General features: G+C 44.8%; 1 protein-coding gene across 1 annotated transcript; it reads right to left on the bottom strand.

Annotated features, from left to right (window-relative positions):
* Positions 1 to 2312: 2312 nt before the first annotated feature.
* On the bottom strand, positions 2313 to 8417 carry MAT2A (methionine adenosyltransferase 2A). The gene is made up of 9 exons (XM_017517986.2): positions 8151 to 8417; positions 6403 to 6480; positions 6184 to 6306; positions 5824 to 5936; positions 5597 to 5740; positions 5204 to 5422; positions 4827 to 5009; positions 4538 to 4671; positions 2313 to 3917 (listed from the first exon to the last, which is right to left on the bottom strand). Exons 1-9 carry the CDS (start codon positions 8239 to 8241, stop codon positions 3815 to 3817), a joined length of 1188 nt encoding a protein of 395 aa, XP_017373475.1. The 5' UTR covers positions 8242 to 8417; the 3' UTR covers positions 2313 to 3814.
* Between the last annotated feature and the right edge of the window lie 3330 nt (positions 8418 to 11747).

The raw sequence follows: 11747 nt of genomic DNA, 5'->3' as shown, positions 1-11747 counted from the left end.
AAAAAAAGGCCAGGTGTGGTGGCTCACCTGTAACCCCAGCTCTTTGGAAGGCTGAGGTGGATTACCTGAGGTCAAGAGTTCAAGACCAGCCTGACCAACATGGGAAAAACCCTGTCTCTACTAAAAATACAAAATTAGCTGGGTGTGGTGGTGTAAATGCACAAAAAGTAATTTATCTTCATGCGTATAATCCCAACTAGTCGGGAGGCTGAAGAAGGAGAATCTCTTGAATCCGGGAGGTGGAGGTTGCGGTGAGCCAAGATTGTGCCATTGCACTCCAGCCTGGCAACAGAGTGAAACTCCATCTCAAAAAACCAGTAAAATAAGAATGGAGGTGGGAGTGACACTGATGTTTAATCCTTTCTTTTGCAGATCTTTTCTCATAGTAACACAATAGAAGATACACTGGCACTGTGTTTGCCAAGCTCACTGTACCTACTTGACTGGTAACAAAAGTCCCAAGAGTTCTTTGGGAGGAGACACTTGCAAAAGTATTTTTCTTAATAGGACAAGGAAAATGCCTTCCTCAAACTGTTAGTACAACTACCACCTCTCTGACCAGTTTTTCCAAGGAAAATGTTGGGATATGGTGAGGTGGAAAGAATAAGTGATTATGTAAATACTGGTAATAAAAGCTGTTCATCAGTGGGATAGAGTTGGGTTGCAAATGTAGCCAATCTAAAAATGGGCTATCAAAGGCCTTTTATCCAAAAGGCTTTAGTATTCTTCCTCCTCATTCTACCCTGAGCATTTGGATCTTTGCCCCTGATGAGTATCCATCCCCTTTGAAACTTTTTAGAAAGGCAGGTTATAGACTTTTCAACCTAAATAAGACATTCCCTTAAGTCATACTTGATGCTTTGATTCTTAACTATTTATAATCACCCTTATTCCTTTTTATGCCTTCACCCCTTTGGCTCTGTTCCCCGTGGCCTGGTTAGTGTTCATCCACCACCTTCATTACCTTTAAGATACTTTTTTCCCCCAGGCTGGGCAGGACAACACTATATTCCCCAAGTTCCTTGAAGACTGGGGAATCTTCATTTACTTAGCAGATACTAAACATAACCTTAAAGCAGTTACTTTTTGAAAACTTCTCTGATGCTACTCTACCAACTTAGAGGCACTTATTGATGCTCGTTACCCTAATTTAGCCAATATGGTTATCTGCAATGTATTGGCATCTAAGAACTCCTTTATGAAAGATTGTTCTGGAGCATTTCAATATGCAAAATTCAGGTTCTCAAGTTAGAACAAGGCTAATTGGTACATCTGCATAGGATTTAACCTTACCCTCCCCCTACTTCCCAACATACTTTGAGATGGTCTCACTTTGTTACCCAGGTTGGAGTGCAGTGGTGCTCTCAGCTCACTGCAACCTCCACCTCCTAGGTTCAAGCAACTCTAAGCCTCCCTAGAAGTTGACATTACAGGCACCTGCCACCACACCTAGCCTAGATTCCAAGTTTTTAAGCCTCCATCCTAACAGCCATAAGCAAGCATTTCTTGCTTTACATTTGAAGAACAAGAGTAAAGCTGGACCACCATTCAGATGCCACAAGAAATGTATTCCAAGTGGCTACTGTCTATGTAGCTCCTAGGCTCAAGACCAGCATGGTCTATGGATTTTCTACACAACCTGTGAGATGAAATTAACCCTTTGCAAATTTATAGCATTTTCACTGTAATAAATTTCATTTGTATATTTGTCTCTGCAAGATAGACTAGAAATCACATTTTACAACTTCCCAAACAGGAACATGAAACTACAACCCTTAACACTTCATTATTTTAATAAAATGTATGTCAATTAGGCTTAAATTGCCAGGACTGGATGGATATTTCTTCTTCCAGGCTAATACCTTTAGTGGTTTTTGTGTCTTCAATGGTTTGAAGCCCTGAATCTTAGTCGAAAACTTGGAAATGCCATTGAATGGCTGCTGCATTAAGGACATATGAATCTTGGCCTGAGTCTCCTAGGCCAAATCTTGCTCTTACTGCATTGTAAGCCTTTAAATGCCTACACAGTGGGTCTAGGGATTGAGGTGATTTTCCTAAATTATGGCTAAGATTACAATTCAGGGTTAAAGGTACACATATAATATTCTCAGGTCATACAGTTTCATTCTTTTAACAAGCAGTCTCACAGTCACCCAGGCTAGAGTACAGTGGCTTGATAATGGTTCACTACAGCCTCCAACTCCTATGTTCACGTGGTCTTACTTCAGCCTTCGGCAGTGTTGGGATTATGGGGCATGTACCATCACACCTGGGCCCAAAGCACTTTAACAATAATGAAAAAGAGACACAGCTAAGGTAGAACCTAGCATTTTATTTAGATCTTCATTAAACTGTTGGAATTGAGAACCAGACATACGTAATAAACCTCCAAAAATAGATCCTGAAAGGCACTTTCTGCTTAGGGCAAGCGGTCATGGAATAAGCATGTAAACAAGCTGGCTTCTCTGTACCACACCAGCCAAGTCAGCTTTCTCCATGGCCAGCCGCACCAGCTCTGCCCTCCCTTCTGTTAACACCAGCCAGACCCCCTGTAGGTCTAACCCAAGGTTTTTCTGTAGGACACCTTGGCCTACCTGGGAATGCTGGAAACATGTTAAAGGAATCATGGTGTTGAGAGAGAAAAAAAAAAATTTTAAAAGCTGCCATCTGAGGTGATGGCTTCTCTGTACTTACACCATACCCCAGAATACAATAAATAAGCAATTAGAAAACGTTCAAGTATGAAGGGATTTCCTCCTCCCCGCCAAAAGCACTGCTCTCTGAAGGAAGCTGGTTTCTCTGTAGCTACACCAGCTGTTCAGAAAGCTCATTGGACCTGGTTTTGAAAATAAAACAAAGTTAAAACCCTGGGAGGAGTTATTGTGCAGTGTGGAGTACTCAGGCTTTCTTATAAAGAAAAAAAAAAGTTATCTGGTACCAAAGTGTGCAACCTACAGACCCTCAGGTACTGCCCTGTGACTTCTCTGTATGACATCACAAGGCTGCCAAGTGCCTGTTTTTCTAGAACTAGGAGTTGGTGAGGTTTGGCTAGTGCTGAAACCATGCATAGGATTGGTTTACTAAATTAAAACCTTATTACGTACGTCCTCCAAAAGACAGCTGAAAGTGGAGAGATTTTGATTTGGTGCTGTTAGAGGTGGCAATTAAGAGCATAAGCACCAGGGAGATGGTTTAATGGTAACTGCCTTTTTTTGATGTCAGGCTAGAGCTCCAACTGGGAACTTGCGTTACATGCAAGATTGATTGGATAGGGAACACTCCCTGACAAAGAGCTACATAATTAGAAGTGGATCAAGTTACAGGGAGGATAAGGGGAAGGCTTCACATTCATAATAGAGCTCAAGACATTACAAATTCATGCTGACAGGGCTGTGGCATTGCCAGACAGAGGCTATAAGTGGAACTACAAGTACTTTACGTGCACATTACAAGGACATTTTCAGCATCTGGTGGGAAAGTCAATGCAATTAGGACTTTGGAGCGTTGGGTGATAGGGCACAAAGGTTCAATTTCAAAGCATTATTTACTACAGTGTTGTTTCTAGGCAGTTACATGGATCACCTATGCTCACTAAATTCATTATAATGGTGAACAAAACACCTAGGGACAGAATAGCAAGCCCAACTTACAGTCCCCCACAAAAGCTAAAATTCATGTCATTGACTAGAGTGACTGCAACTGTCAGGAGCTGAAAGAGGACAGAAAAATTTAGGAAGGAGGGCCCTTTCCCTCAGAGCTTGAAGGCTTCTCTGTAGCCTACGCCAACAAGTCTGGGGAAAAAAGGCTAACACTTTCAATATTTTAGCTTTTTGGGCACTTCCCATGGGAAGCTGTCCCTACCAAAGTGGCCATAGGCTGCAGTCCTCTGATAAATTGGCTTCTTCAGATCCAGATCCCTGGAATATACAAGTCCGTAACTTAATATGTAGCATTAAATTAAAATAAAGCAAAACAATCAGCAAGACTCATTTTCAAGGGCTCTGGCAAATGAGTTCTCTGGGATATGCTAGGAAAAAAATTTGTGGCAAAAGTGTTACTTCCCTGGTGTCCAAACTCCTTGCACAGTCCTTATTAGTAACTATAGTTGTTTTTCCATCCCTGGCTCAACAAACGTGAAAACTTCATTATTCTGAGAAATTTCAATTGTCAAAAAGCTCATCTGAGATCACAGAATACTTACCAAGGTCCCCACTGCCCACACCCTACACCATGGTTTTTACATTATAACAAGCCTTGAGCATCCCACTTTAGATTTCTTAATGGTAAACACCCTTAGGTAAGAGCACAAAGCTCAAATATCAAAACTGGAAGATTCTCTAGGGTGGTTAGCCTAAGCCATGGAGCACCATAATTTAAAATTTCTCAACTAAGGCAGCAATTCAACACTGTTCTAGGAATTAAAATATATTCCCATTTGAGAAGTCTTCCTTCACACCTTCACCTCCTCAGATTCAAGTATATATACACATACCCACACCCTCAATGCTTGACTAGCAACAGGCTTTACCATCTTTACCTGACAATGACCCCAGGGCGGAGATCGAAATTCTTCTTCACAATCTCTAATAGCTCTCTCTCACTCTTCTGAGAGGTACCATAATGGAAAATGGAGATAGATAATGGATGAGAAACTCCAATAGCGTAAGAGACCTAAAAAGGATTCAAATGTCCTAAGAATCAGTGATTGAAAAGACCCCCACACTTGTGTAATACATTGGTATAAAACAAGTAGTTAAGTAGATTACTACTGAATACCCTCCCACTTACATGACTTTAAATCGCTCCTGTTATATAAGAGTACATACCTGAACAAGAACCCTCCGGCACAGACCTCCTTTAACAAGGGATTTTGCCACCCAACGAGCAGCATAAGCAGCTGAACGGTCGACCTTGGTATAATCCTTTCCTGAAAAGGCACCTCCTCCATGAGCACCCCAACCACCATAAGTGTCCACAATGATTTTCCGTCCAGTCAAACCAGCATCACCCTGAAATTACAGGATTTAAGTTACTTTATGCCTACTGCCTTCCAAGAAGTGGATTAGGTTGCCTATTCCGAATTCACCCGCAAATATCCTCCGACGATTCACATGTAGGTTTCAGAAAGCCTAGAAAAAATGCGGTAGCCAAATTTTTAAGTAACCATCAAAAATCCAGAAAAAATGCAACAAAATGACATTACCTGAGGCCCACCAATAACAAATCTGCCACTTGGCTGTAGGTGGTAGATTGTATCCTCATCAAGGTATTTTGCAGGCACAACGGCTTTGATGACTTTCTCCTTTAGGGCATCCCTCATCTCATCAAGACAAACCTCTTCATCATGCTGAACAGATATAACAATTGTGTGGACTCTGATGGGAAGCACAGCACCTCGATCCTGCATATACTGCACAGTAACCTTGAAGACAACACAGATTATCAGAATAGTCTACCAACCAAAAGCTTTGTATTCATTTATCTGAGTTACAATACAGTAAAACAAATGCTATTTTTTTCAGTTAGCTATTATCAAAAGTATGGATCTTCTACACTGATAAAATAAATGAAACAACCAAGCTTTATAATCACTTACTTGAGTTTTAGAATCAGGGCGTAACCAAGGCAAAGTGCCATTACGGCGTAGTTCTGCCAGTTTGGCATTAAGCTTGTGTGCCAAGACAATAGTTAAAGGCATACACTCCTCAGTTTCATCAGTGGCATAGCCAAACATCAAGCCCTAAAGAAGGAAAAGTCATCAATGTGATCAAGCTCCAGAATTTCATGTTAGAAGAGATTAAAACAGCCTCTACATCAAGATACCTGGTCTCCAGCACCAATGTCTTCCTCATTTCTGTCAAGATGAACACCTTGGGCAATATCTGGTGACTGTTGCTCCAAGGCTACCAGCACATTACAAGTTTTGTAGTCAAACCCTATAAGCAAAAAACAAAACGTCTTGTTTAGGTCATAGCAGTATCTCCTATTTACAGCAATTATTTTGAATTCTAAACACTGAAGAAATCAAATATACCTAAACCATCAGACCTTTTAGAGAATGAACAGAATAGAGCTTAAGAGTATAGTAAAACACAGGAGTTCAGGATTAGCAGGAACATTCTAGGAGTTTCTTCAAATCTCACTAGCTGCTATCTAGAAAAAATGAGAACTATTAACACAAACCTTTGGAAGAATCATCATATCCAATGTGCTTAACAGCTTCACGAACCACTTTCTGGTAGTCAACAGCAGCTCTGGATGTAATTTCCCCAGCAAGAAGGATCATTCCAGTTTTAGCAACAGTTTCTAATAAAAAGAGATTCAACTCAAATATCAATTTTATAAAAATAATTTTTATGCTACCTTTCTACCAGTTGATAAGCAAGCACATTATCAACCTACCACAAGCAACTTTGGCATCAGGATCCTGTTGAAGGTGGGCATCAAGGACAGCATCACTTATCTGATCACAAATCTTATCTGGAAAAGAGAAATTCCTGGGTCAATTTCTTCAAACAAAGAATGTATTTGGTCAAGCTCCCTCCCTGCAACGATCAAATGTTTAATACACCTTAATTCATTGTATATGCACTTTACCCCTAAAATTCAAAGTTTGCATTATAAATCTAACCACCCACCAGAAAGATGAACCGTTAGTCCAATCTCTTAAAAAACAGCATTTGCCCTACACATCATAATCATTCCGTAACTGTACCAAACCCCTGTGCACCTGGGGGTCTGGTAGAACTGAGGCCACAGGTAGGCCAGTCTCCCTAATCTTAAGGAGCACTAATTATAATGAGCAACAAGAGAATTTAATTAAACAATTAAAGGAAAGGCAGTCTGTGACTAAAACGGCAATTATTTGATTTCGTTAGGAATTGCGCAGGGAACAAAAGCTTAACAGTGTAGAAAATGCTTAAACATATTCTGAATCCTTATCCAACTTCTCCCTGCTCTGTCATTAGAAGGGAGAAGGAACAAATATCCCTCTACTCAAAGTTCATTTATTTGAATTTTCACAACCACCCAAAATAGAATCCAAATATAACGTGTAAGTCAGACTAGAGGATCAAGACTCGGTCTACTAGTAACTGGTTTAACAGCTGACCTTCAGCACCCACCAATATCCTGGGTTTTGTCCTCATACCACTAAGTTACTTGCGGGATTTCATCATAGGCACAGTAGACTGACTAGACCGTAAAGCCACCAGACTAGATAGCTACTGCGGTCATCCTAAGGGCAGAAACAGCCTAAAGAGCCAAATAATCATCTTTACTAGCCAATATGCTGAGATTTTCAGTTCCTGGAAACAGCTTTACTCCTTCACGTGCCAATTGATCCCCATTATGGCGGTTGAGCGGACAAAGCCTCAAGTGAGGTAAAACCCTGCCTAACGGTAAGCACCGAAGACTTTAAAAGGGAACCCAAAGCAACGGCAGCTCCTTATTCATGCTTCCCATCCTTTTTACACGGGGTCCAAATAAGGACTGCCTTCTTGGACATGCGCTATATTTAGTCGGAGGCCGTCACCTTGAAGACAAGGCCATATCCGCCGAAGGGCATGTGCGTATTCTCCAGCGTGTGGTCAAGACCTAACCACGGAGGCAGTGTAGCCAGACGATGTCGCGAGGCATAGGCCACCCACCCCCCCTCAAACCGGGCACCCGGGCTGCCCACGGCTCCCCCTTGCCCAGATGCCACATGCGGCAAACACGTGGTCACCGCTGCAATGCGGGGCGCGCGCTCCCGAGGGCCGGACGCGAGCACGCGGGGCGGGTCGCCCACTCCAGGTTTGTCAGACGGCAGGGCCGGGAGGGGTTAACAGTGCCCTCCCTCCCCGGCCAGAACACACCAGCGGCCGCGGCCCCCGCCCTTCTCGTTTTCTGGAACCTTCCGCATGCCGAGGCGCGCGGCCGAATGGGATTAGGGTGGAGAAGGGAGAAGAGGAAGGGGAGGGGGAAGAGGAGCGGCGGCCACGCGCCCGGCCTTGGAGGCGCCACGAGGAAAGCGTGCGGTCACCGCTCTTCCCACCACCAGGCGGACGAGGACGACCCGCGCGGGCCCCACCACCAGCCGGCCGCGGCCGGCCGGACCTCGGCGCTGCCCTCTGCCCTGCCCCACGCTTCGCTCCAGGCCGTCCCCTCACCTGGGTGGCCTTCCCCCACCGACTCTGAAGTGAAGAGGAACGTGCCCTCCTCGATGAACGCCTCGTGGAAGCCGTTGAGCTGCCCGTTCATGTTGGTGTCGGTGAGTGGAAGTGGCGTTGAGAAGAACAGCGGCGAGGCGGCGGCTGCGAAATGCGCAAGCTGTGGACAGCGTCCTACTCGGAGCAGGCGGGCGGCGCGGAGCGAACGAGGCGGCGGGCGGCGCGGCCCGCTATTTATAGAGCAGCGCCCGCGCGCGCCCGGCTCGGGTCCCGCCCCTCGGCGCCGCGCGCCAATGCACCACTCGCACGGGGGTTGGGGAGGAAGGGCAGCGTGCCCCACGGAGGCCGGGCTGAACCATTCTGCGCGGCCGCGGGAGGGGCCGAGACGGCCCGGCCCTTCGGAGACCGTTTAGCCATCTTCAGCAGCCAGAGCCTAGGGAAAGTGCAGATGCGAGGAGACTGAGGGTTGTGCCCTTCCATGTTCGATGTGGGAGGAAAAGCGACTGGGGCTTGCTGGACTCGCTCCCCTGTGCTGTGACATGGCACCTCCCTTCCGACCGTTGGCTGGGATATCTGTCCCGAAGGTCGCGTCCCCCGGTGGAGGCGGCGGGAATTGCAGAGATTTTGCGGTCCTGCTGGGGTCTTTCCGGCCGCCCCGCCTCTAGATGCCTGGTGACGGGAGCCCGTGGCGGTCGGCCATGTGAAGGTGGCCATCTTGGCCGGCCACCGAGGGCTTCTCACGGCCTTCGCTCGGCGTTCCCGCCCGGCTCGCTGCTGGAGCCGGGAAATCTGAGGGGCGCCGGCCCACCTTCTAGTCGTTTCCTGGTGAATGGCTCTGCTGAAGATGGCCGGAAAGCAGATTAATGAGGGTGTGCCATCGATTTAAACAATCGCCCTCCTCCCCGCTCCCCCGCGCTAAAGTTTCTGAGGAACCCCTACCCTTCGTGCTTCGTGGACTTAAAGTGGAGGCTGCGCTCCAGCCTTTCCCCCAGAGAGAAAGGAGGCTGCTCCCAAAGCCGTCCTTGCCCTGTGGCCTTCCTGTGCCTTTGAAGGGGGGGTGGAAATCGATGTTTCAATTCTCTGCTTGGGAGAATATGGAACGAAGATTTCTTTTTTGGTGGGTGAGGACCATTCATTCCCTTGAATATGCTTAGGCAGATCTCTCGACAGCGTGGAATAGGCTGCTTCCTGAAGCTTTCACTTTAAAATGCCCTCCTGCGTTTGTCCCAGTTTTGCCCAATAAAGGAATTATAGACAGAGGGAAAAAGAGCAAAACAAAACTTGAGCCGGCAAGGAGTAGGGAGTCAGGAACTGATGTCGAGGAGTCCCGTTCGAAGGGAGCCCGCATTGGGGGCGGGGGTCTCGGTGCAGGTCTGGTCAGGGGCTGGTGGCCTGGTGGCCCTGAGCGGAGCGCAGAACAAGAACGCCAGGTTTAATGACGTTCTCAAGAAACAGCCTGCTCTTAGCATGGGATGCACTTTACGCTGGGGAGGTGGAGACCCCTAGTAACAGCCTCCAGCTGCATGCTGCCCGGAGAACGAAGTGCATTCCCAAGAACAGTCCTTGCCGCCGGTGCGGGAGGAAAGGTGGGATTTGCTAAAGGCTCACTGGGAAACAAAGGAAGCACTTGGGCTGTGCTGGGGGCATCGACAAAGAAGGTAAAGAAAGGGCTCATCCCCAGACTCCCTGACCAAGTTCAGGGTCGCTCAAAGCAGGCAGCAAGAAAAGGTTGCACCACAGAAGAGACGATAGATCTTGGTATTTTTATTTGTTGCCTTTTACTTTTCAGGCTAACCCTTGATGGAAAAGTAACTGTATAAAACTATCAATTTTTTTTTTGTTTGAATGTTATCTCATTTTTTAAAAAAGCAGAATGCCAGTTTATTACAATGAGTAATAAAATTGTCAACTGGAATAAAATGCGTGTGTAGGCTGGCCAGTGCATTATCTCCCAGAAGAAAAATCTATATGGGAAGCCAGAATATAATTAGAAGGTTATTTTATTAATAGGGAGTCAGAACAAGGGGCGTAAAGTCAATGATTGGCTCATTAAATCCTGATACCCCTGTGCAATCGACTCCACAGTGGGGCTAGGCCTGCCGAAGAGATGAGAATCAGCTGTACATAATTGCTTACCTACGTCTCTCCCTTGTGAATAGTGTGTAGGTGTAACACGGTGGTTAAGAGTAGGGGTTTGGAGTCACAGCGTCTCTATGCTTCAGTATCCTCATTCTGTAAAATTGGAATATTAATAGTATATCATAGGATTGTCTCAAGGATTAAAATAGTACAAGTAGAGTCTTTAGCACAGTATCTAGTACATAATTTTTAAAAATGTAAGCTGTAAAAAAATTAGCTATATTTCCTGTGAATTACTTTTCAGTGGCTTTCAATTTCTGTAGGATTCAGACTAAAATCTCTACATACTCTTAAAGGCCCCAGTGTGATTTGGCTGGTACTTCTGCAGCCTTGTCTTTTGCCACACTCTCCTTTCTGTCCTCTATTTTAGATTTTTTTTTTTTTTCTAGTTAGTAGCAGTTAAATTTATTAATTGCTCAGTATCAAAACAAAGCAGGATACATTTATTTTATATCATTCGTATTGCCCCTTCCTCCCTTCCACAAATATTTATGAGCACATCTGTGAGGCAGACCCAGGAGCAAATGCTCTGACAATCCTGGTCTCTGCCTACTCAGTGCTCTAAATGCAGGGAGATGCCTGGCTAACTCCTTCTTATACTTCTCACTCCAGCTCAGCTGCCACTTCCTGGATGAAGCCTTCATCTACACAGATTTGTCACAGGGGACTGTGTTTTCTTTCATGGCACTAAGTGCAGTTTTACATTATAGATTTGGTGATTATTTGATGAATGTCTCCAACTCCCAGTTAGGCTTGTAAGCGCCTTAATAATGAAAAGGTGGCCTGTTTTTCTCAAGCTTTGTTACTAAATGCTGGGCACACATGAAGTGCTTTAAAATGTTCAAGAGGAAGAGAGAAGAGAGGAAGGGAAGGAAACAAAAGGCAAATGAATATAAAGATGGCAGAAGGAAGCAGAAAAATGAGAAACTCTGACGATCATGTGAAATCCATGGAAAGAGGTCCTGCGTTGGTTTAGTCATAAGTATTGTAATTAATAAAATTAAAACTTCTTTGCTAACGGGGAAGCACATGGCATCCTGTTCTGACAGGAATAAGATTTCTGATTTCATAGATGAGTGTCCTAAGGGTGAAATAAACCAGGAGAATTATTGGTTTATTTCCTGTTTATCATTAATGAATTTGTGAAGTGTTGTAAAGCACATAAAAGAAATCTAATCACTGCCTAAAGGCTCCAGATTTCTCAAGCCAGAGTACGTAAATGTAGCAGTAGTCCTACAAAAAAGGCAAAGTTGGGATTGGATAAAAATGATATTCGTGACTCAAACAGCAAATAAACAACTCCTTATCAGTCTGTCAGTCAGGGAGAGAATTCCAGTAAGTAAAAGAGAACATTTGTAGTGTAAGAAGCTGTTGATGTGGCAGGAGAAAAGAGGAAGGTGACAGTAGGAATAGCAAAGAGCAAGTGAAGGTATGGAGAGATTGAGAAGGAGGCTCCTA

The sequence above is a fragment of the Cebus imitator genome, unplaced genomic scaffold (assembly GCF_001604975.1).
Source record: "Cebus imitator isolate Cc_AM_T3 unplaced genomic scaffold, Cebus_imitator-1.0 Scaffold655, whole genome shotgun sequence".
NCBI lineage: Eukaryota > Metazoa > Chordata > Mammalia > Primates > Cebidae > Cebus > Cebus imitator.
The sequence above is the reverse complement of the archived record's forward strand: the minus strand, read 5'-3'. Positions and strand labels throughout refer to the sequence as shown.